The sequence below is a fragment of the Bos indicus genome, chromosome 4 (genome assembly GCF_029378745.1).
Source record: "Bos indicus isolate NIAB-ARS_2022 breed Sahiwal x Tharparkar chromosome 4, NIAB-ARS_B.indTharparkar_mat_pri_1.0, whole genome shotgun sequence".
Classification (NCBI taxonomy): Eukaryota; Metazoa; Chordata; class Mammalia; order Artiodactyla; family Bovidae; genus Bos; species Bos indicus.
In genome coordinates, this window is record NC_091763.1 from 38,098,699 (window position 1) to 38,122,260 (window position 23,562).

The 23,562-nt window shown below is 34.5% G+C and overlaps 1 protein-coding gene across 6 annotated transcripts in view; it reads left to right on the forward strand.

The window, feature by feature from the left end:
* Nucleotides 1-23,562, forward strand: part of PCLO (piccolo presynaptic cytomatrix protein) — a 398,862-nt gene that overhangs the window by 326,281 nt on the left and 49,019 nt on the right. For 4 of the 6 annotated variants that reach the window (XM_070787660.1, XM_070787661.1, XM_070787663.1 and 1 more), the window contains 5 exons: nucleotides 3,772-3,865; nucleotides 5,076-5,147; nucleotides 6,722-6,902; nucleotides 8,513-8,707; nucleotides 9,895-10,077. In XM_070787660.1, the coding sequence (XP_070643761.1) occupies nucleotides 3,772-3,865; nucleotides 5,076-5,147; nucleotides 6,722-6,902; nucleotides 8,513-8,707; nucleotides 9,895-10,077 (725 nt within the window). The remainder of the gene's footprint in view (nucleotides 1-3,771; nucleotides 3,866-5,075; nucleotides 5,148-6,721; nucleotides 6,903-8,512; nucleotides 8,708-9,894; nucleotides 10,078-23,562) is intronic. The other 2 variants (XM_070787662.1, XM_070787664.1) reach the window with 2 other exon arrangements.

Sequence of the window (23,562 nt, forward strand, 5' to 3'; positions counted from 1 at the left end):
TCTTAGTTTTCTGAATGTTGAGCTTTGGCTGTAAGACATATCTCTAAAAGTGAGTGGTGAAATGGAGTTGACTCTCAATATTTTTATCTAGAATGAATAAACTAGTGTTTGGGGAACAATAGTAGAGATTCCAGAATTTAGCAAGACTTGAGGCCATTAATATAACAAGAGTTAGTCTGTTGTCCATTGCTGGGAATAGAACTGCAGATCCAGGATGAAGATCCACTACTTTCAGGGAACGGCAATTTATGAATTCCAGGCACAGGAAAGGGCCCCAGACAAATATTATGTTGGTGCAAAAGTAATTGCAGTTTTTGCATTGTTGAAATTTGCCATCTGATATTGGAATACATTCTGAATAAATATGGTTGTTCTCACACGCTAGTAAAGTAATGCTCAAAATTCTTCAAGCCAGGCTTCAGCAATATGTGAACCGTGAACTTCCTGATGTTCAAGCTGGTTTTAGAAAAAGCAGAGGAACCAGAGATCAAATTGCCAACATCCACTGGATCATGGAAAAAGCAAGAGAGTTCCAGAAAAACATCTATTTCTGCTTTATTGACTATGCCAAAGCCTTTGACTGTGTGGATCACAATAAACTGTGGAACATTCTGAAAGAGATGGGAATACCAGACCATCTGATCTGCCTCTTGAGAAATTTGTATGCAGGTCAGGAAGCAACAGTTAGAACTGGACATGGAACAACAGACTAGTTCCAAATAGGAAAAGGAGTACATCAAGGCTGTATATTGTCACCCTGTTTATTTAACTTCTATGCAGAGTGCATCATGAGAAAAGCTGGACTGGAAGAAACACAAGCTGGAATCAAGATTGCTGGGAGAAATGTCAATCACCTCAGATATGCAGATGACACCACCCTTATGGCAGAAAGTGAAGAGGAACTACAAAGCCTCTTGATGAAAGTGAAAGTGGAGAGTGAAAAAGTTGGCTTAAAGCTCAGCATTCAGAAAACAAAGATCATGGCATCCAGTCCCATCACTTCATGGGAAATAGATGGGGAAACAGTGGAAACAGTGTCAGACTTTATTTTTCTGGGCTCCAAAATCACTGCAGATGGTGACTGCAGCCATGAAGTTAAAAGACGCTTACTTCTTGGAAGGAAAGTTATGACCAACTTAGATAACGTATTCAAAAGCAGAGACAGTACTTTGTCAACAAAGGTTTGTCTAGTCAAGGCTATGGTTTTTCCTGTGGTCATGTATGGATGTGAGAGTTGGACTGTGAAGAAGGCTGAGCACCAAAGAATTGATGCTTTTGAACTGTGGTGTTAGAGAAGACTCTTGAGAGTCCCTTGGACCGCAAGGAGATCCAACCAGTCCATTCTGAAGGAGATCAGCCCTGGGATTTCTTTGGAAGGAATGATGCTAAAGCTGAAACTCCAGTACTTTGGCCACTTCACGCGAAGAGTTGACTCATTGGAAAAGACTCTGATGCTGGGAGGGATTGGGGGCAAGAGGAGAAGGGGACGACAGAGGATGAGATGGCTGGATGGCATCACTGACTCGATGGACGTGAGTGTGAGTGAACTCCGGGAGTTGGTGATGGACAGGGAGGCCTGGCGTGCTGCAATTCATGGGGTGGCAAAGAGTCGGACACGACTGAGAGACTGATCTGATGTGATCTGATCTGATACATCATTTTAATGCACACTTCTCACTTAATGTTTTTTGCTAATGACTTATTACTTGCTGTCTATATTCATTTTATAGACATTGAAATGATGTTAGACAAAAAGCAAATTCAAGCAATTTTCTTATTTGAGTTCAAAATGGGTCATAAAGTAGCAAAGACAACTCACGAAATCAACAATACATTTGGCCCAGGAACTGCTAGTGAACATATTGTACAGTGGTGGTTCAAGAAGTTGTGCAAGGAGACGAGAGCCTTGAAGATGAGCATAGTGGCCAGCCATCAGAAGTTGACATCGACCAACTGAGAGCATCATCAAAGCTGATCTTCTTACTGCTACACAGAATGTTGCCAAAGAACTCAGGGTCAACCATTCTATGGTCATTCAGTATTTGAAGCAAATTGGAAAGATGAAAAAGCTTAAAAAGTGGGTTCCTCATGAGCTGGCCAGAAATCAAAAAATCACCATTTTGGAGTGTCATCTTCTCTTGTACTCATTTCAGGAGCACATATATTATAAATAGAAATGTCTTCTTCTCTTATTCCACACAACAAACCATTTCTTAATTGGATTGTGATGTGCAACAAAAAGTGGATTGTACATGACAATCGTCAATGACCAGCTTAGTGACTGGACCAAGAAGAAGCTCTAAACACTTCCCAAAGCCAAATTTGCACTAAACAAAGGTCATGGTCACTGTTCAGTGGTCTGCTGCTGATCGACTGCCCCTTTCTGAACCCCAATGAAACCATTACATCTGAGAAGTATGCTTAGTAAATCGATGAGATGCACCAAAAGCTGCAATGCCTGCAGCCGACATTGGTCAACAGAAAGGGCCCAATTCTCTGCCACAATGCCCAACAGCATGTTGCACAACCAACATTTCAAAAATTGAACAAATTGAGCTACAAAGTTTTGCCTCATATTCCATATTCACCTGACCTCTCACCAACTGACTACCACTTCTCAAGCATCTTGACAAGTTTTTGCAGGGGAAATGCTTCCACAATCAGCAGGAGGAGAAAATGTTTTCCAAGAGTTCATCAAATTCCAAAGCATGGATTTTTATGCTACAGGAATAAACAAACTTCTCGGTGGCAAAAGTGTGTTGATTGTAATGGTTCCTATTTTGATTAATAAAGATGTATTTGAGCCTACTGATAATTATTTAGAATTCATAGTCCAAAGCCATAATTACATTTGTACCAACATAATAGGTTTGTTTTCCAGGCAAAAAATTAGGGAAAAGCCAGTGAATATTAGAGAAAGGTTTGGTCTGTGTGAGTGCCATTGGCTCATAGCAAATAGCAGTGATTCCAACTTCATTGATTGATGCTCAGTATAGATGTTTTGTCAAACTTAATTAAAATAAGTTTTAAAAATACTCATGTTTAAACATGTAAAATATAAGCTTCTAACTGTTGATCAGAGGGCATGGAAGAGTCAAGGACAAACTCAAATGCCCCAAGTTATAATGAATAAAGAAAAGTTTTGATTTGGTTTATCATTTATAACAACGTATTGACAGAAACCAAGAATTTATATTTAATTAGGATTGTTTCATAACTATATTACTGTTTTACTAAAAGTGTCAGAATATACTATAAATATAACAAATGTTCATGAGATCTCAGCTATAGCAACTGCCATTTTTCATCCTTTCCTCAGTCAATACAGTTATTATAGTTTTTTATGGAAAAAAATTGAAAAACCATTTGGCTTTGCTGACATGATCAGTTGCAAAACTATTGGAAAGTTAAATACAAAATTATTATTTATGGGATAAGAATATATTGACATTACTGTATACTTCATGTAATTATCTCAAACATTCAGGAGAGATTAAGATTTCTAAAATTATATTACAGTTAGAACACCAAAAAGCTTTTCTTTAAAAAAAATTTACCTTAGGGAAAATAAAACTAAAGTATTCCAAGATATTTTTAAATTGTTATTGTGCATTCAACTTAAGATATGGTTTAAGACATCAGTATGATGAGATGATTATATAGTGATTCACAACAAAGTACCTTTAAAAGTCTGCATGCCCTTCAGGTTGACTATGAAGTCATCAGTCAAGGTGAATAATCAAGATAACTTTTTCTTTTCTTCCAATTCAGTGCTGAGTACAAGAGAAGGACTAAATACGTTCAGAAAAGTCTTAATCCTGAGTGGAATCAAACAGTGATTTATAAAAGTATCTCCATGGAACAGGTATGCAGCTATTATTTTCTATATGACAGATTTAGGCTGTGATGATAAAATTATTGAAAGAATGTGATTTATATCAATTTTTCTATATAAACAACAACAACAACAAAAATAGGTAAAGTACATATAAGAAATGTAGCCATAAAAGGAACTGAGTGCAGTTCAAAGAACGGTGAAAGAAAATGTGCACATTTTGGCAAAACAGCTAAAAAAATAAATACAGTAAATAAGATTGGTAAAACATTTTCCATTGATTATTTCAAAATGAAATATTTAAGTAGAATGGGCTCTATTATATTTTGAGGGAAAATATTTCCAGCTAGGCACATCATGACATTTATAAACAGTATAGAGATACAAAAGAACTGGACACACTGAAATGAATTATCCCATCAGGCAACATTTTGGAGATCGTCTTTTCTCTAAATTGAGGCTTAATAAGGATCTGGCATTGTGGAACTGAATTGTACAAAAGAAAGCATGAAGAAAACTAATGTAAAGGGTTATCACCAGAAACAGAATGACTCTAGGCAAAACTACATCAATATATTTGTGAAAATCTTCATAACTATGCATGATTTACAGAAAATAACTGATGGTTTATAAGGATGAATTAAGAGAGAAGAGAATACAAATAAAATAGAAAGAAGACATCCATGGAAACAATTTACGAATGAGTTGTCTTTCAAAGTGGGATTTCTAATTTATCCTCTGGAAGATTTCTAATTTGACTGTGAAATTGAAGCTGGATATCAATTATAATCTGGGTTCTTGAGTTGAAAATAAGTCAAATTCACCTGCAAAAATAAGATAATGCTACTAATGTGTTTTGGCAATTTACTGAGACAAATCCAAATACTTTATCTAAATAACCTAGACATTTTTATGACCTATGAATTTCATGTGTTAAAGAGTATATATAGATTCTGCTTTGTACTTTTAATAATGGGAGGGGGTAGAATAACAGGAAATAAGTAAAAATCACCCTTTTGTTTGCAAAACAGTGAGGTACCTTATGATCAAACACTCGGTTGGACTGCAAAATGATTGACAGTTTACATAATATTTAATGTAAGTATACAGTTTTAGATAAAATTAAAACTATTTTTACATAAATAGAGTACAAGGAATAAAAATAAAAGGCTCTGTTATATGAGTTTAATGAAAATTTATGATGAGAATGACGTTAATAACACTTTGATTTGAACTGTAGCTCAAGAAGAAAACACTGGAGGTGACAGTCTGGGATTATGATAGATTTTCTTCCAATGACTTTCTTGGTGAGGTGAGCCTATGATTTCTTTTATTTTTCATTTGCTTCATTATAAGCCTTTATTTAAATATTGATGGAAAGGAAATTTCTTAAATGTGTAAAATAACTATTTCTGGATAAAATTCTTTGGTGAATATAATTTATTTTCAAACTGACTCCTTGAATAGATGAATATTTGGAGAAATAATTTTCACTTTACCACTTAATGTACTTTATAATTAGTTTTCAAAGTGAAATATTAATTGTTTGATAGAAAGTTATATAATCATGTTGTGAATCCAAATGACTATGTTAAAGATATGGGATAAATTTATTATAAAATGAGCTGAATTTTTTCAAATGCATTTTGAGGTTATTTAATTGCTGTTCCTCATTGCATGTATGAATGACTTGATGACATTTTATATTCTTATTTAAGTGTCTCACAGAAAAATCTCAAAATATTTTAAGAAGCAAAGCTAGAAATAGAAGAAAACAATAAAAACAAATTTTTTGTAAATCACAAGGAATGTAACCTAATTATGAAATCTGGCAGGATGGTCAGATCTTGTTACTTTTTTTCATCTATAATTTTTTAAAAATAAAAATACATATTTTTGTTTAGTGATCTTTGCGTAAAGCAGAAGTTATGAATTATTGTTAAAAAAATAAATCCTCTCCAAAAATGTATAATACCTAGAAAATATGATATCCTTTTGATAGAAACAGTAGAAAACAGTTGCACAGTCTTAAGTGACAGGAGGTCATGTTTGGTTCCTCCATCTGTACCTCTTTCCCATTTGAACTTCACCTGCAGGCTCCATGTGAAATAGCCACTTGGGCTAATCTTGGTTTTAGATAGGACTACTCTAGAATGTACTGTTATATCTGATTTATGATCCTATTTCAAAAAGCTGATTTACTGAAGTCCTGATAATTTATTGTTCACATAAACCTAAGGCATATATCCATTGTTCTGGTTTCATTTCTTTTATATTGATCAAATTTAAGATGCCAACTACTGCAAAATGCACCATTGTTTATGTACCACTAAGAAAAAGAAAACATTGCCAATTAAACCATGATGCAGTGCTTTCTTTTCATAAATTGTTGGTCATATCCCTGTTCCAAATGTGAACTGATATATTTTAAAATAGATGGAATAAGTTAATAATTGAAAACTAACCATTCTTTTTCATTTTGTCCCTCTGGTAACTAGAATTAAACAATCTCCAGAAAACTGCTAGCCAAGTTTAGGACTAGAACATGTCCATTCAACAAAAGAAAACTTTATTTCATAAAGAAACTGACTGTAATCTCTCTTTTTGCATCATCTCCGAACAATTTAATTAATAGTCAGAGATGTAATACGGTTCAATTTAACCAAACATTTGTAAAGCATTTAATATGCACAAGACATGGTTCCCAATGTCATGGATGAAGAAAAATGAGGAAAATTGAAAAATGAAAAAAATTTCATCTCATCATCCTAAAAGATATACTATATCCTTGACTTATGTCCTTGAATAAATTTCAGTATGCAGGAAAAATTAACAAATTATAGATTAATCCATAAATTTAATTCACTTACTGCATTTTTTTTTCAGGTACTGATTGATTTATCTAGCACATCTCACCTTGATAACACACCTAGGTGGTATCCGCTCAAAGAACAGACTGAAAGCATTGATCATGGCAAGTCCCATTCCAGCCAGAGCAGCCAGCAGTCCCCAAAGCCATCTGTCATCAAAAGCAGAAGCCATGGTATCTTCCCTGACCCATCCAAGGGTAGGAAATATTTCAAATAGCAAAACTTTTGTCTATTTGTTCACTCAGTATCTTTCTGAATATAAGTGTCTGTATATTTAATATTTTTTGAAAGGTTGGGTTCTACCAGGAAATATTTAATATAATATCATGCAAAGAATGATGGGTATGGAATCTGGAGAAATGGACTTTAGTCTCAGATCAGCCCATAATTAAGTTGATGCCTTTGTGATCTTCACCACTCTGGTTCTCTGTTTTTGAATCTGTAAAATGGAGACGGTTGCATTATATAAGCTATTGGGTCTTTTCCAGGTCTCAAGATCCAGGATAATATGATTTTATAAAATGTATTGGGATATCTCATAAAGAAAACATAAAAATCCTCAGCAGTATGTTGACTAGATGTAATCATCATTATCATTTTTGCATATTTCTTCTAATTGCTTATATCCCTATTTTTCATACATACATTCTTATTCATTATAAATGTAATATAAGGACACATACAACTTTGCATTTTGCTTTTTTAATTATATCAAAAATGTTTTCCTTAGGTCATCAAAACAATTGGTATGCTGAAAATTACTTAAATCTTTCCTAAATAGTGGATTCAAATGAATTCTATGATTTTTTTAACTATTATTTTTTAAATTGCAGCATCATACACTGGGTTTGGCAGTATGCACAGTTTTCTCATTTGAATGAACTTTTCCATTGGGAAGTTCAGTAACCAGTTATCCTACAACACAGCATTAATCTTCATCATAAACTGATTTACTGCGTGTATGAGATAACCATGGAGTATCTTTCCAGGATATGCTGAGCTATTCATAAATATTAAATAAAAATTTTTATATTGGATCTGAGTATTCCTTCCTTTTTTGCCCCTTCTCAGGAAGTACAGCATAATTGAAAAGTGTTTTTTTGCAATTTGGGTCAGAAATACAAATGTTCTACAAGATGGAAAACTAAGATTATGTCCAAAGGCCACTGAGTTAATATGATAAACCACTGATTACAATATATGCTATAGATTACTTATGAATTTTATTTATCATTTCTGGATTCCATGTAGCCAGATTAACTCTGCCCTGATTGCCATTCTGAAAGATGATCAATATAAAGACCTCTCTCTCTGTATAGCTGCCATAGCAAATGTGTGATCTTTCTTATATGTACATTCTTTAAAATCACCTGAAATGATGATAATACCATCTCCACTTCCAAGTGTCCCAGTGATTCACAACCCTTCCTCCAGGAATTAACTATCTTTTTTACTTAAAACTCCTCCTGTGGCAGTGTTAGCCTATTGCTTCTTCCCTGGTCTCCGCTAGAATTAGCAGAGTTCCTTGGTAAAATTATAAGTCAGTATATTCATTTACATGAGACTACTTCGAATGCATTCCTCTTCTCAAACCTCTCTTCCCAAGATTATCGTCCTCTTGTCTTTCTTCCCAAAAACTGTCTCCCAAATGTTGAGTCACATTGCTGTATGGTGAGCAGTTGCACAGATGAGCCAAAAAACAAACAGAATTAACATCAATCTTAGACAGTTTCAAATTGTGTGAGCCAAGCTTGACAAGAGGAACGCTGGAGCAACTTTAACTCGTGTTTTACCTTTTTGTAACCAGACATGCAGGTTCCCACCATTGAGAAATCCCATAGTAGTCCCGGTAGCTCGAAATCCTCATCCGAAGGCCATCTCCGCTCTCATGGACCATCTCGCAGTCAAAGCAAAACCAGCGTCACTCAGACCCACCTGGAAGATGCAGGGGCTGCTATAGCCGCTGCCGAAGCCGCTGTGCAACAACTCCGCCTTCAACCAAGTAAAAGACGCAAATAAATTCCTCAGCATGGCAGCTTGATGTTCATCTGTTGCCTTTCTTTCCTGCTGTCTTCCCCCGTTTGCTTTGTTTTTGGCTTTCCCTTCTCCCTCTGTTCTCTGTCCCTTTGTCTGTGTAGGACAGAATCAATACATAAATATGCTGTTTCTTATTTAGTTTTTTTTTTTTTTTTTTTGTTTACGTAGACCAAAAATAAAACTGGCTGTTTCTCCTTTGTCTCTGCCATCCGTCCAACCTGGCTCATTGTATTTGGGAGCTGTGTCTTTGATGTTTGCAGGCAAAGCCATGTCATGTGTCCTTTTTGTGTGCCTGTAAATAGCCTTTAGAATACAGAAATTATAAGCACAAGTGACTGCCAACTTTCCAGGCATTACATCAAAAAAAAAAAAAGCACATACACACAACTGTTTGGAGCAGACTAGCAATGAGATTCTCGCCTCTGAAAAACACTAAACAATTTTAGACAGAGAGTAATGTGACCAATAGTCAACTTCTAGAACCTAGGAGAAATGGAAAAGACATATCAATCTTAAAAAGTTTAAGAAATTGTGCATGTGAAATGATGAAGATTTCTGTGTGAGAAACTTTCTAGACTTTTGAAAAAAAGCTATGAAGAAAATCATGTTTCTTATATTCTCAAAAGTACATAGTATTAATATATGTACAAGCATATGTGATGAGACTATGTCATCGCCTCATTAAGGAGCACAGTTGGGCCCATTCAGTTGGATCACACTTTGTTTATGATTCCAGAAAATTTATAGGGTTATTCTTTTTTTAACCATTGGAAATCCTTTGAAGTCAAGATATCAACTAAAGCATAACAAATCACCCATCTTAACGGCTGTAATTTCAGTTGATAACAATGATACAAGAACTTAGTAAGTACAGAGACTTTGAAAATGCCGGGGCACAGTTACTTCCAAAAGGCATCAGCCAAACAATGGAGATAAATGAATGTTCTCCCCATCTCCCAAAATCATCATTTCCAAAGAAACAGCCAGTTTTAACCCCCTTTAGTGCTGTGCATGTGATGTCATTTCGGCATTTGAAAACACAACTTAATTTCAGTAGAGCAAAACATCACTTATGTTTGCATGAATGACATTCAAGCTGGTTCCATCTGAGGATACATACTCTGAGTTTCCATTTCACCCACACTGCCACAGCAGCACATAAAAGCGGTCAGTCTAATCATGCCAGGAAGCAGCACAGACACAGCATAGCAGGAGTCTTCCCCATTCAAAGAACTCAGTCTGATAATCTGCCTCCACCAGCCAATGGCAACCAAGACCAAAGCCAGCTAGCCCTCAGGAAGGTGATGTCTGATGGACCAGTCAAGCCAGAAGGAGGTGAGCAGAAAGGCGCTATTCAAAGTACACAGCGAGAACATCCCCCAAATTTAAGGCCTTCATCTTTTAATTTTTAGAAATTGTCTGATAAAGTATGTTTATCCACTTTTTAATGTGCTTTTGTGGGCATGGCATTTCAGGACTTCATCATCACCGTGTAAGTCCCAAGATCAGTTTCATAATATATTGATTATAGTGATTTGTATTTTTCTATGCACTGAGCATCTTTTGACTTTTGTTGGGAAATAGATTAACAGTATTCATATTGCAGAATGGAATGCATGCTACTAACCTAATCTGTTCAAGCATGACTATCAATATGTTGCATTGTGATAAAAATTTAAACCACTCACAATTTGAATTAGCATACCAGTTGGAATGTAGATAAGCTTTTGTTGAATATTATTTTAAGTGTAACTTTTTTAAAAATTCAGTGAATTTTGGAAATTCCTAGAGGAAAGTAAAGGAAAAATGTTAATGCATTCATTCACCTTTACGTGGTAACAGTTCTCTCTTGATCCTACAAACACATTTTCCATTCATGTTTCCGTAGTTGTCAAGTGTATCAGTTATGTTGGGCATGTGAATATACAAGTGCCTGTGTAATAAATAAAGTATATTTATTTCATTCATAACCTGCTGGGTTCTGAGCGATTGTTATATGATACAGTTTAAAATGAGTGTGTCAGTTTTTGCTTTCTCATTTGATTCCTTGCAATAGAGAATTCAGAGTTTCTGCTTCGTTGCTAGTGAGAGCTATAATGATAGCATATTGGGTTGCAGGACAAAGTTTCATGTTGGAAACATTATAAGATAGATGGTGAATTGTTACCAAATAAACATACCAGAGCTTACATAAACATGTAAATAAATGATGGGGTTCGGCTATTCTAGTCAATGCTTCCACTCTTTCTTTCTCCCACGTCTGATTAACTTCACAATCTGCTCAGCTTTCTGGATAGAGGAAGACCTGGACTTGATTCCATGGCTCTGTTAGGAAGGAAAGCCAAGTTAGTATCCGTTCCTAACTTGACCTCAACATTTGTAAGATTTTCCCCAAGAAAGAATGCCACTCACTGACAGTTACAGGGAACCAGGGTGATTATTAAATGATCTTCATTGTAATCAAAAACATATACCAAAGAAAGGTTTAAAAAAAAATAAGTTATCTGTCCTTAAGTCCCTTCCAGCCTTAAAACACTTGATTTTATTATTCTGTACTTCCCACAAAACTAAAATTAGGCCTCATACTTTTCTTTTTGCATTTCTTTTTATTCTCAGAAAACTTAAAAATTGTATATTCCTTTCTCCCAACTAATCAATATTTAGGAGCAGTGGAAGATTTGTGTGGCAGTACAAAGGACTTGAACTATGATATTTCTTGAATTAGCAGGGATTTAAGGAAACAGCTTAAATATTAAAAGATAATCCTGAATATACATTTATTCAACCCAGTTTATAGATTATCACCAAAGGACAATTTCCCATTTCTAGTTAGCCTTACTAATACCTTCCAAGAGTACTTACAATTCCACCTCTCGCCTTTTCTTAATCAAATAAATAAGTCAATTGATTTCTTACTTCATTTTCTTACTGCAAATATTTCATAATTACAAATGTCACAGTAGTCAAATGCTTCCCTTATTTCATTCCATTTTTAATTATCTTGATGTAAGTATTTCTATATGATACTTTGAGGTTTTTTTTAGATATGGGTTTTAAAATTTTTAGCAAAACGTGTTTCTCTTTCTTTGAATAATGCTCGAATGAATATTCTCATATATTTGCAGTAGTTCTTCACGTAAAAAGTGCTTCATCACCCATTTTCTCATTTTATCACGCCTAGTAGATGAGGGATTCATTGCAGATTTTCTCATTTCTGTTTTCTGAGTGAGCCGTTGGAGAGTCAGGGGGCGACATAACTGATAAAGAGCACTTGGCTAGAAATTGTCAGAATCGGCAGTCTAACCCTGGTCTTATAACTGTGCCTAAGCTTTTGCTTTTTAAATACATTGGCTCCTTTGAAATCCACTCTCCTGATTTCACTAAAAACCATGGTCATTTGCTTATTTTCTATTTACACTCAAGTCCTTACCAGTGATTAGAGGTTGCTAGAAATGATGGCGGAATACAATTTAGACTTGCTTACCTACTTGATCCTCTTTTCTGAAGGCTGATAATTAAGCTGCCACCAACCAGGAAAATAAAACCTTCTCACTGCACAAGCCGAGTGCAGCAGTAAGCAGTCTCTACAGAGGAGGCTGTGTGCACATCTGTAGTCATTTCTATCAAGGGTGGTGAAATTGTCCCTAAAGAGCTTTTCACATATCTTTTGTGAGCTTCTCAGCAGATTTCTGCTTGAAGTAGCATAAAATATGGGTCAAGTATGAACTACAGAGTGAGCCAGGAGGAACTTTTTCTCTCCCTCCGGGGTTTAATTGCATGCTAGGAAACCTGAAAGGAAGGACTAGACAGATTGTGCCAGCTCATCCTGATACCTAAACAACTCTCTGTTTGTATTTAGAAATCCCTGGAGATGTTTGTTTTCCAAGCCAGTTGGTTTGGTTGAATACAGGCCTGGCCATTTTAGAAGGTAACACCAACCTGGGAAGAGAGTTTTAAAAATAGGTTGTTTTTTAAAACCATACCAAAACTAAAACAAAAATTCTTAAAACCTTGAAAATTAACTTTAGTTTCTATTGAATATATTACATTGTAGGGATATTTTTTAATTCCTGAGCTATTTTTGTGTGATGCTGAGATTTTTAAGTGAGCTTGAAGTTTAGAAACACTGATAAAGGATGGGTAGAAATATCTCTCCACCTTGGGCAGTAAGAACTGCTGGGACAGCTTGGAGACGCTAGCTGAGAAGAGAAATCATTGACTGAGTTGTGTGAGGGAACTGTGATTGAGGGTCCCTTGCTGTGGCTGAATTCAGGAGAAAAGCCTGAAGCTACTGCCACAGACCGCTGCTGGAAACTCCACTTTCCATAAGGCTCCTTTGCAGTACCTGTCAAATAAGAGTTTCCTTTCCTTGTTGCCATGGTGAACTCTGACTAAGCCACCTCTCTTTGAGACCTGCGCTCTCGGGCGAGTGGTAGTGGGCGGCTGGGTTGGGAAACAGGGTGGGCGCTGGGAGTGGAGGGAAGTGTTGGTTACAAGGGCAGCAGCCGATCAGTGGTCCATTCGGTTCTGGCCAGAAGTAGATGGTCACTTTTGGTCAGAAGGAATTTGGCATTCTGTGTTTCTGGAAAGGAAAGGGTCCTAAAGGAAAGTGAAGATCAGAAAAGAAATCAGAATGAGATCATTTGGAGGTGAAATCATCTGGAATGTATGCAAGAGGTTAATAAAAACAGACTTTATATTCTTCAGTTTACTTTGTTTGTGCAAAAATAAGAAAGAAAGGCAGAAGAGAAGAGCTTTAAAAATAAAACTTGGGATAGTATAAAGTGAAAAGAAAACAAACTGTGCTGATATGAACACAGCAAGTAAGTAGCCAATAGCAATCGAAGAGAATCAAATTGGATTTCAGCTTTCAAATTTTTCGGCCTATTTCTCTTGGGGCAAGGGTTTTCTTTTGATGTTGTTTGTGAAAATCAAAATGTTCTTCTAAAGCTTTGTGTTTTTTAAGAGTTTTCTGTATTTTCTTAGAATGATTGATTATGCATTTTCAAAACTCTATAATCATTTAACATTATTGCCAGAAACATCTCTGCTGTACATGCAGAGTCACAGACAGTAAATATATAGCTCTGATCATATGACGCTGCCTCTTGTGGATGGACCTTCCTTACCAAAGGTGATTCACTGACCTGTCATCATTGGATACTTTTGCCTTTTTCTGGTAGCAACCATGACTTCATCAAGCCATCCATGTAAAGAATTACTGGTTCACACCGAGGACTTACATATTCATTTCATCTGACATGAATAGTAAGACCTACTGGCCTAAGTATCAAACTTGGCTTCAGCATTGTGGTGCCTTTGTCACATGATCTAACCATGGGTCTGTTTGATTGAGCAGGACTATTAACATATGATCCAAGAAGAGAAAGGCCTAATTTTTAACATGCCAAAGTCCCTTAAATGCTATTTATGACATGTCTTTTAACAAAGTTAACCTAAGTTTTTTTTTTTTTTAGCACATCCTCACTTTTATTATAAATGGGTGGTTTTTTTTTTTTATTTTTTACAATTTTTACTGACACTCAGTAACCATGCAAAGTTGTGTACAACATTCATCTGTCTATATATCTATATGTGTCTATATCTATCTATATATCAACTCATGGTAGAAAACCATAGCTAGGGAACCTCGCCGACTTACCCGCATACAAAATGATCTTGTTTACAGTATTCTGTTGACAGTGCCAATAAATGATAAAGAAATTAACGCGTCACGATGTAACGGATGACCCTATGCCCAATTCCATGAATTCAATCTGTTTCCTGTGTTCATCAGTATTCTTAAATTCCAGCCCATTACGGCTGTCCTGGTCGGGCCACCCAGTCATTTCGAGGCCACAGATTCCCACCTGGTGGTCCAGGCGCTCTGATGTTCACAGTGGGCACTCGGGACATTCTTTCGAGAATGCACGTTGATTACCCCCTTACCCCAGCCCTTTGGTGGCTCCATCACTGTGTGGCAGGCCCAGCCTGGCTCAGAAGGCCCTCTGGATCTGTGCCCTGCCTTCTTCTTTGGCCTGGTCTCCAGGCTCTTCCCGTCTCCCCGTCTTTGTAATATAGTCATGCTGAACGCCACAGACCTGCCTGCCTCACCCAGCCTTCAGCTGGCTGTTCTCTTGGTCTGGAATGTCTTCTACCTCTCCTCTGAGTCATTGGAGCCGTTCTCACTCAACCATGAAGTTGAAATTCAGGGGCCTAACTTCCACCATGCCTCGGGCCTGTCTTTTTCACAAACAGCATCCTCCTGTATCCTGGTCCTTAGACGGGCCCATGGCAGATGAGCTGAGGACCACACCTTGTCCACCCCTGACACGTGGTATACCTTGGATGAACCTAAGTTTTTAAAATGCAAATTATTTTACTTTAGGTTTGAGCAAATTTATTTTCAAAAAGGTAATTTATCAAATTACCAGCAGAGAACAGGACCCTGAGGAAATGAGACAGGCAAGTAAATGCTGATGGAGGAAAGAAATGAGAAGCATGGAGCATAAAAAGGCTAATGGGAACACAGTACAAGATCCTGAACAGAGGGTACAATCAGAGCTTGGGGCTGGGAACGTATTACCCGGGTAGGTAGGAGGCGTCGTGGAACCAGGGGAGAGGCAGAGGAATGCCAAAGGCACTAGGTAGCTACTTACCAATGTTGCCTAATTCCAGATATCTATCCATGAATTACTTGATACTTGATTTTTTTTCCACTTTTCATCTGAGTATATTATATAAAACATGATATTCCACCCATTCTTGTTATGCAAGATAATCTTTGGGGAGGAGAGGGAAATGAGGATGGGATAGGGGGAAGGAATCTTTACATATAATGAGTCAGACTGTAAAAAGTAGCCTTTTTTATTTTATTACTTTGTTGAATGTGTAAATATATATTTCAGTTATTGAGGTACCAAATAAACACTTTTGGATATTAAATGAAAACATATCAGCAATATTTGATTAGGGTACTGAGGTTTTTACATGCATAATTAGGAATAATGTAGATATAACCATAGCTTTATACCTCAATGTGTTTTAAAATACTGAAAAATAAGTTAGTTGATAATTTGAACAGAAACAAATCAAAATAATATTACAAATCAATCAAGAACAGATAAACTTTTAAGAAGAAAATGTTTGATGAAAGTTAGGAGGTAGGTGTCTATTTTTAAACATGAGAAAGACAATAGAATAAATTTTGCTTTATTCTAAACACAGAAGCAAAATCAACTTTTTCTCATTGAGAGATTTCAAACTAAAAACTGCATTTTTTTAATTTCTTGCAGGTAATTTTTTTTTTCAGAGTTCTTATAGCTTTTATTTTTATTTAAAAATTTTTGAAGTATAATTAATTTACAATGTTATGTTAGTTTCTGGTATACAGCAAAGTTATTCAGTTACACACACAGGTCATATCTGACTATGTGAAATGAGCTTGGAATCTAAAGAGGGAGAGAAAGTGTATTTTTTTAACACTGAACAAGTCAAATTTCTTTCTGTATAGCAATATATATATTCTTTCTATACTTTTAATTTGTTGTGAAGCATTGTCATTGCTACTGACATTTCTTAAATAGCTACTTTGGCTCCATCCAACTATTAATGTACAAGAAAATGAAGAGACTTTATGTAGAGGAAATCCATCTGGGGAAGAATTTGCAGTATTTTATGCCTGCCAAATTTCATTATTTACTCTGAGTTTCTGTGTAACATAAAGTAGATTTTTAAAAAAAGAAACAAAACTAGAAGAGACAAGCAAATTTTTATGACCTTATTCCTCTAAAGCTGTGAAGTTCTGAGTGAACAAACTCTGCAAAAGTTTAGAGAAATTAAAAGGATGAAATATCAATAATAATAAATCTTTTCAAATAAGGTGATACAACTTGATGTTTTTTAGTATAGAAAGTAAAATTAAAAATCACCATAGAATGATTGTCATGTGTATACTGGTTTAAGATGATTGTTGAAGAAGGCTTGTGCTAACTGCTTTGTTTCTTTCATTTTCACAGTTCATACTTCATTTGCATCACTGTAGATCTAGACCAGTAATTCTCAAAGTGTGTCCATTGATCACTAGATATTCCAGAGATCTTTTCAGGACTCTACAAGATCAAAAAATTCTTAAGACTATTAAGATGTTACTTGCCTTTTTCACTCTCATTCTTTTTGTAATATGCATGAACTTTTCCTACATTTCTATGACAAGACACAATATCAATGCGTTGATGGCTAATGGAAAATGTATTTCTCAATTGTTTATGTTAAACTTTTCTTAATTTTGAATATGATAAATATTGATAGATATAACTCACATAAAACAGAGTTCTTTGAGAAATTCAGTTATGTTTAAGAATGTAAAAGTGATCTTGAGACCAAAATGTTTAAGAGCCACTGCTCTATACATGGGCATAATCCTGATTTTTCCAATGGTCAAGAAAGAAGGATAATTAGAAGTTTCTCACAAGATATAATTATCATATTTGTCTCTTAAGTTTTCTATGCCTTATATCTCTTATAGTGCATTTCAGAACCCTTACTTTCCGTGCTCATTAATGTTAATTTATAATTTAAGATTGACTATTTTTTATTTTATCTTAATTAATTTACTGGGCATGATTTAGATTAAATTATGATTATATATGCCCATATAATTTTGAAGTTTGACTGATAAGTTGTCTATCAACTTTAATCAAGTTGTTTCTAGATTAAGATAGAGTCAGAGTATTGTAAAGGTAAATACATTTTATTTTGTGTCCTTATTTTGATAAACTTATTGGAAAAAATCATTTATAAGTTGTTTCTTTTATCTTCTATTGTATCATCTATATCAGTAGTTCTACACATTGAAAATTAATTTGGGGCATTAAATAACAATAGAAACATTGAAGATAATCACTTTGATTCAAATTTAAGTAAAACTTGAGTTTCCTAACCCTTACCTAATCCTTAACCCTTAAGGATATAATTCAGTTTTTTTTTTTAAATAATTAAATCTAAAAAGGGAATTCTGAAAATATATATTTATCATTTATAGAAAATATTATCTGGGTTACTCAGATTTGTTGCTCATCATTTATTCTCATTCATACACACACTTTTTTTTAAATTAATAGCATGTTTCAGAAACTCTTCAAAGTGTTAGTGATTTTTAGTGAACACAATAGATAAAAATCACTGTCCCATGAATCTCCCATTGGAGTAATATTTATTGAATAACCAATTAAAGATATGTGGGAGAATTTTAAGAATGACAAAAGCATGAGTTTTCTCTATCTTAAATTGAAGAACAATGCAGTTAGTCAATTTAAGTTTATATGTAACCAGACAATAGTAATTGTAGAAATAAATATCTGGAAATAGAATATTGTTTTGTTCTGGTCTGGTACTCTCTCATGATCTTTACAGTTTCCTGCTTCCCCGGTGGCACTAGTGGTAAAGAACCCACCTGCCAATGCAGGAGAAGTAAGAGACACAGGTTCGATCCCTGGGTTAGGAAGATCCCCTGGAGGAGGAAATGGCAACCCACTCCAGTATTTTTGCCTGGAGAATCCCATGGACAGAGGAGCCTGGCAGGCTATAGTCCACAGGGTCACAAAAAGTCAGGCGTGACTGAAGCAACTTAACACACAACCAACTATAGGAAGAGAGAAAACAATCTATTTGGAGAAGGTAGGAATATTAAGGGAATTAATTAAAGACTTTAGGTTCCATGGGACTGGACATGTAGTTATCAGATAGTTGTCCAGATCCCTCTTTATGGCCACTGACTATATTTGAATGATCGTGAAAAATAATGCTGAGGGTTTGTTGTAGCATTAGCCATATAAATCAGTATGCTATTATTAATTTCTATTTGTTTGTACTGGAAATGTCTTCTTTGGGCAGGATTTTTATATAAATCAAAATATTTGGATTCTATTTAAGAATAACATCCTTGTTATCCAAGTATTCATGATCTTAGTGATCAGTTTCAGGATTATGAAGAACATTTTTCAAAAGTGACCATGTAATTACTTTTGCAAGCAAACTGCAAGAGAGAGGATATTTAAGTTTCAAAAGAGAATATTGTAAAATAGAGTTGCCCTTGAAAAATTGATGCCCTTGAATATTTTTTCTTTCATATATGATTCTCCTTGCTATGAATCTTTTAAAGATTTGTATTGTGTTATTTAAGGGTAAAGATCTTAATTGTGTTAGCATTTTTTAGCACAAAAACTTGGTCCTTGATAAATTCGGTGTCAATTTTGTTTGGACATAGCTGGAATTATAAACTAAATTTATTTAAGATAAGATGAATTAACTTTAATGATGTTTTAATCAAACATTTATCCATTACTTAATCTGAAATTTTGATCCACATTTAAACTTTAAGTAGTTTCTTCCAAAACATGTTCTTAACCAAAAACACCTTTAGAAAGTAAGACACACTAAAAGGCAACATTATAGCATAAATACAGGAACAATAGTCCACTGAACCATATGGAGAGGGAAGAGTGCAAGCAGGATTAAAAGCTTTAGTATCTTTCTGAAGAAAGAACAGAGGAATCACATCATCTCCCTGTCTGAAAGAAGCTACTATGTAAATAATACGGAATATTTTAAGGGACGTATTTTGATTTTTATAAGCTTGTTATAACTTTCTGGTATATGCATACATATATATTTCTGAAGGACCAAACCCAGTGTTAGTGTTAATTTTATCTTCAGCAACCCTGAGAGAGAAGTAATAAAATCACCAATAATTTTTCATTTAGAAAATATTGCAGTGACATCCTTCCACTGCCCTTATCCAAGAGTTTACAAATGACCAATATAGAAATTAGAGGTGTCTATTTTAAATGCTTTTATTTGTGAAAACTTATAATTTGGAGGTAACAAATGTAAATAATTACAGTTTGGAGGTTACAAATACAGATAATTGTATTGAAGCCACCTATGCCGTTTTTCTTGGAGAAGGCAATAGCACCCCACTCCAGTACTCTTGCCTGGAAAATCCCATGGACGGAGGAGCCTGGAAGGCTGCAGTCCATGGGGTCGCTAAGAGTCAGACACGACTGAGCGACTTCACTTTGACTTTTCACTTTCATGCACTGGAGAAGGAAATGGCAACCCACTCCAGTGTTCTTGCCTGGAGAATCCCAGGGATGGGGGAGCCTGGTGAGCTGCCGTCTATGGGGTCGCACAGAGTCAGACATGACTGAAGCGACTTAGCAGCAGCAGCAGCAGTAGCATGCCGTTTTTCTAGTGTCTTCTTTTAAATTTTCCCTAATTGGATAATGAATATATTGAAGTAAAGCAGGAAAAAAGCATATTACATTTCTAAGTCCTTATAAGATGCAATATCTCTTCTTAAATTAATACTCCTGGATGGTAGTAAAACCTAAAGATGTTACTGGACATAATTCAAGGGAAAACCTACCAATAATGCTGGTAACAGTGGAAATTAAAATCTGACATTTGGTCTCCATCCAAATCCAATCAGCAAATGTGATAAAGCTGCAAGATCTCTTTGGTAAAAATAACACAAAAGCAACAGTAATAATAGATAGATAAATAGAGTGAAAGGTGAAGGAGATAAAGTAGAAAAGGTCACTAATGTAAATATACTAGCTAAAGAACAACAAAGAAAATGCATGCTATAAGTATATAATTTCAGCAATAGGCAGTTATTTCAGTTCCATCATTATACTATTGAAATAAAAGAATTATTGATTGATTTATCTTAATTCCAAACAATTGATCCTAAAGCCCTATATACTGTATCTATGAAGATAATATACTACATATAGGAATATAATAATAATATATATAATAGGAAATTATAGGCTTACCTACATAATAAATTATTCCTGAAGTATTTAGAAACACCTTTGAGCTAGACCAGGGATTTAAAATCAGTGAAAGAATAGCACAGGCTTAATACACTCCAAGCACTGAATTCTATAATAGACAACCCTTAATTTGAGAAATTCAGTATTATAGAAAACTGGATGAGCACTTTCATTAATTTTGATTAGTCTTGATTCTCTTTCATTAATGAATGTGTGACCTGGAAAAAGTCACTTAAACTTTAAACTTAAAAAAAAAAAGTGGGAGGGTCTTAGTTTTTCTATAAACAAGATGATGGTTCTGGAACTAGTTAACTTTAGAGTCCATGATTGTGCAATTATAAAGTCATCCACAATTTTGATCTGACACTTTGAACATGGTGCTGCCATCGTGTGGTAGGTACAGTGATAGTTCTGCATTTTTTAAAAGATGTGTATATAGTAGAGGGGAAAATCAACAGAGCAAGCTAATTGAAGACAGATGGGCAGTCAAAGAGACACTACCCTATTTAATAAAGGTTAGCCACAGAGGAGCAATCAAACAGAACGATGTCTGACCATCCAGCAGCCACAGAAAGTGAAGAGGTCAGAGAATAATTCAAAACAGACTGAATTGCCTCACAGAAGATAAAATTAATTTACCTGAAATGCCCCCTCAATAAATGAGTCCCAAAATGATTAAACATGCTAGTATTTGTTCTTCTAGACTTAGCAGCAGCAGCAGTGTATATAGAAACCCTCTCTCTAGAAGTAGACTTATACCATCACATATTTATTTGATACACTCTTTTTTCTAGTTGGCTTTTGCAAATACAAGTAAAAATTCAAAAAGAAAATAGGCCTCCCAAAATGTAATTCATTAAGAAGATGGCTCCAAAAACGTTTTTCTTAGTAAAAAAGTCTCAAACGAATGTAAAATAAATATTTTCATATGTAACACACAGATGTATAATATATGATTTCTGAAATTCTGTTAAAGAGTTGGAAGAATGAAGAAGAGATTTTTTTAATTGTTAATTTTGAAATCATAAAATTATGAAAAATCATATTTAGTTTTACTGTTTTCAAGTATTATTTTCTACAAGAAATGTAGAGAGATATTATACTGAAATATAAACCAGAGCTTACCTCCTGTCTGTACACCAAGGGTTGTAGTCAGCTCAAGGTCACCCTCTAGTACCTCCCATGCAATGTTACCATATGTATTATTCTTTCACTCCAGTTTAGAAATATATATAAGTATGTATATATATGTCTGTGTATATATATAATATTCATGGTCTGTTATGAATTCACAAGGCTATGCTCTCCCATGTTTCATGTGTTATCATTAAATATTTCTTTTAATCAAACCAGTTTGGGGGTATTTGGGATGACAAAACATCTGATCAAGTGATCACATTTTTCTATGCAGTATGACAGATTAAAGTTGAATCTCTGATTTTAAAAGTTAACCAAAAAAAAAAAATAGATTACCCAAAGTTTCATTGACAAAGAATATTGGGTAAATATATATATATATATATATATATATATACACATATACATACATACTGTGGTGTTTCTGATATTTTTGATTTGTATCAACACAGAACTAGATTTTTAAAAAGTGAGAAATCCTCTATATCACTCAGATATTTTAAGTTGTTTGGTTAAAGGAAAGAATTATTAATATAATTATCATTATTATAATTTTTACTATCAATTTATTAAATATTGCTTCAGCATAGTTCCAGGATTAAGCTTTTTAGAAGGCTACCATGGAACAAACATAGGTTCTGCTTCCAATAACCACATGAATCTAACAACTACAATTAAATATAGAAAGTGATTATTGCTGTAAAATGTATACAAATTATGTGCTGTGAGAGTCTAGATATAGGAGAGTTCACTTCTGATTATAAAGATGAGGGAAATGTATGAAACAGGTTCTATCTGAACTGAGCCTTTCCAGATGAGTATCATTTAGATAGAGAAAATGACAGGGTCAGAGGAAGGTATAACAAAATTGGAAAGAGACTTGGCTAGAGCTCAGGAGAAGAGAAACCAAATCATAGAGATTCAAAGTGATTGGTCTGAATGGGCTTCAATGAAGAGTATACAAAGGAAAGTCATGGGAGGTACGTGTGGAAAACAACAGACGATAAAGTAAATGAAACAGATTTGATAATGAAAATTAAAGAATTTCACTGAAATCATGAGATTTCTTGAAATTATAATCTGGCCTCTAATAGAAAGTCCTTAAAGCACTTTATTCATTGCTTTTAGGACTTACTGTTGGAGGTTTACAGAAATACAGATTTAGTTCAGTTTAATATAATTGATGGTTTCTTCTGTGGGAGCTGATTCAATTAAAGAAAATTAGTAAATAGATGTGTTGTTTCAAGTAACTGAAAAGGAACTATTAAAATATTTGTACGTTTAGCACCGGCTCATCAAAACTGCATTCTATATTTTTAACCTCATTTTATGCAATATAGATATAGACCTGTACAAGGAAGATATATTCTGCATTATAATCGAATTCATTTTCAGAAACTAAATGTCAAGCTATCTCTACGTATCAGGTTAAGAAAAAAATACAGTCATGCACAGATATTTTATTAAATAATGCCAAACATATAGATTCATTTGAGTTATTCACCTAAATACCCAAAATTTCTTTAGATTTAACTTTACATGTAATTTCATTTTACAAAGGTTGACTTAGACTTATTCTGAAATTTGTATATGTTCCCTATATTTAGTTTTCTTTGTTTAAATATTACTGGTTTGCATTTAAAATATTGGCAATACTTTAATAGGTTTTCCACATGAAATTTCCATTTGCCTAGGCAATATGAAAAACTGTTTCCTTATATTTATTTCTAGCCTTTTTCCTTTCCTATGATTATATTGTTTTACATTCTGTTCACATTTCTCAAATATCCCAGAAGAGGACTAGAGCTAGAAACTGCATCAGGTAAAAATCAAAGTTTGCCAG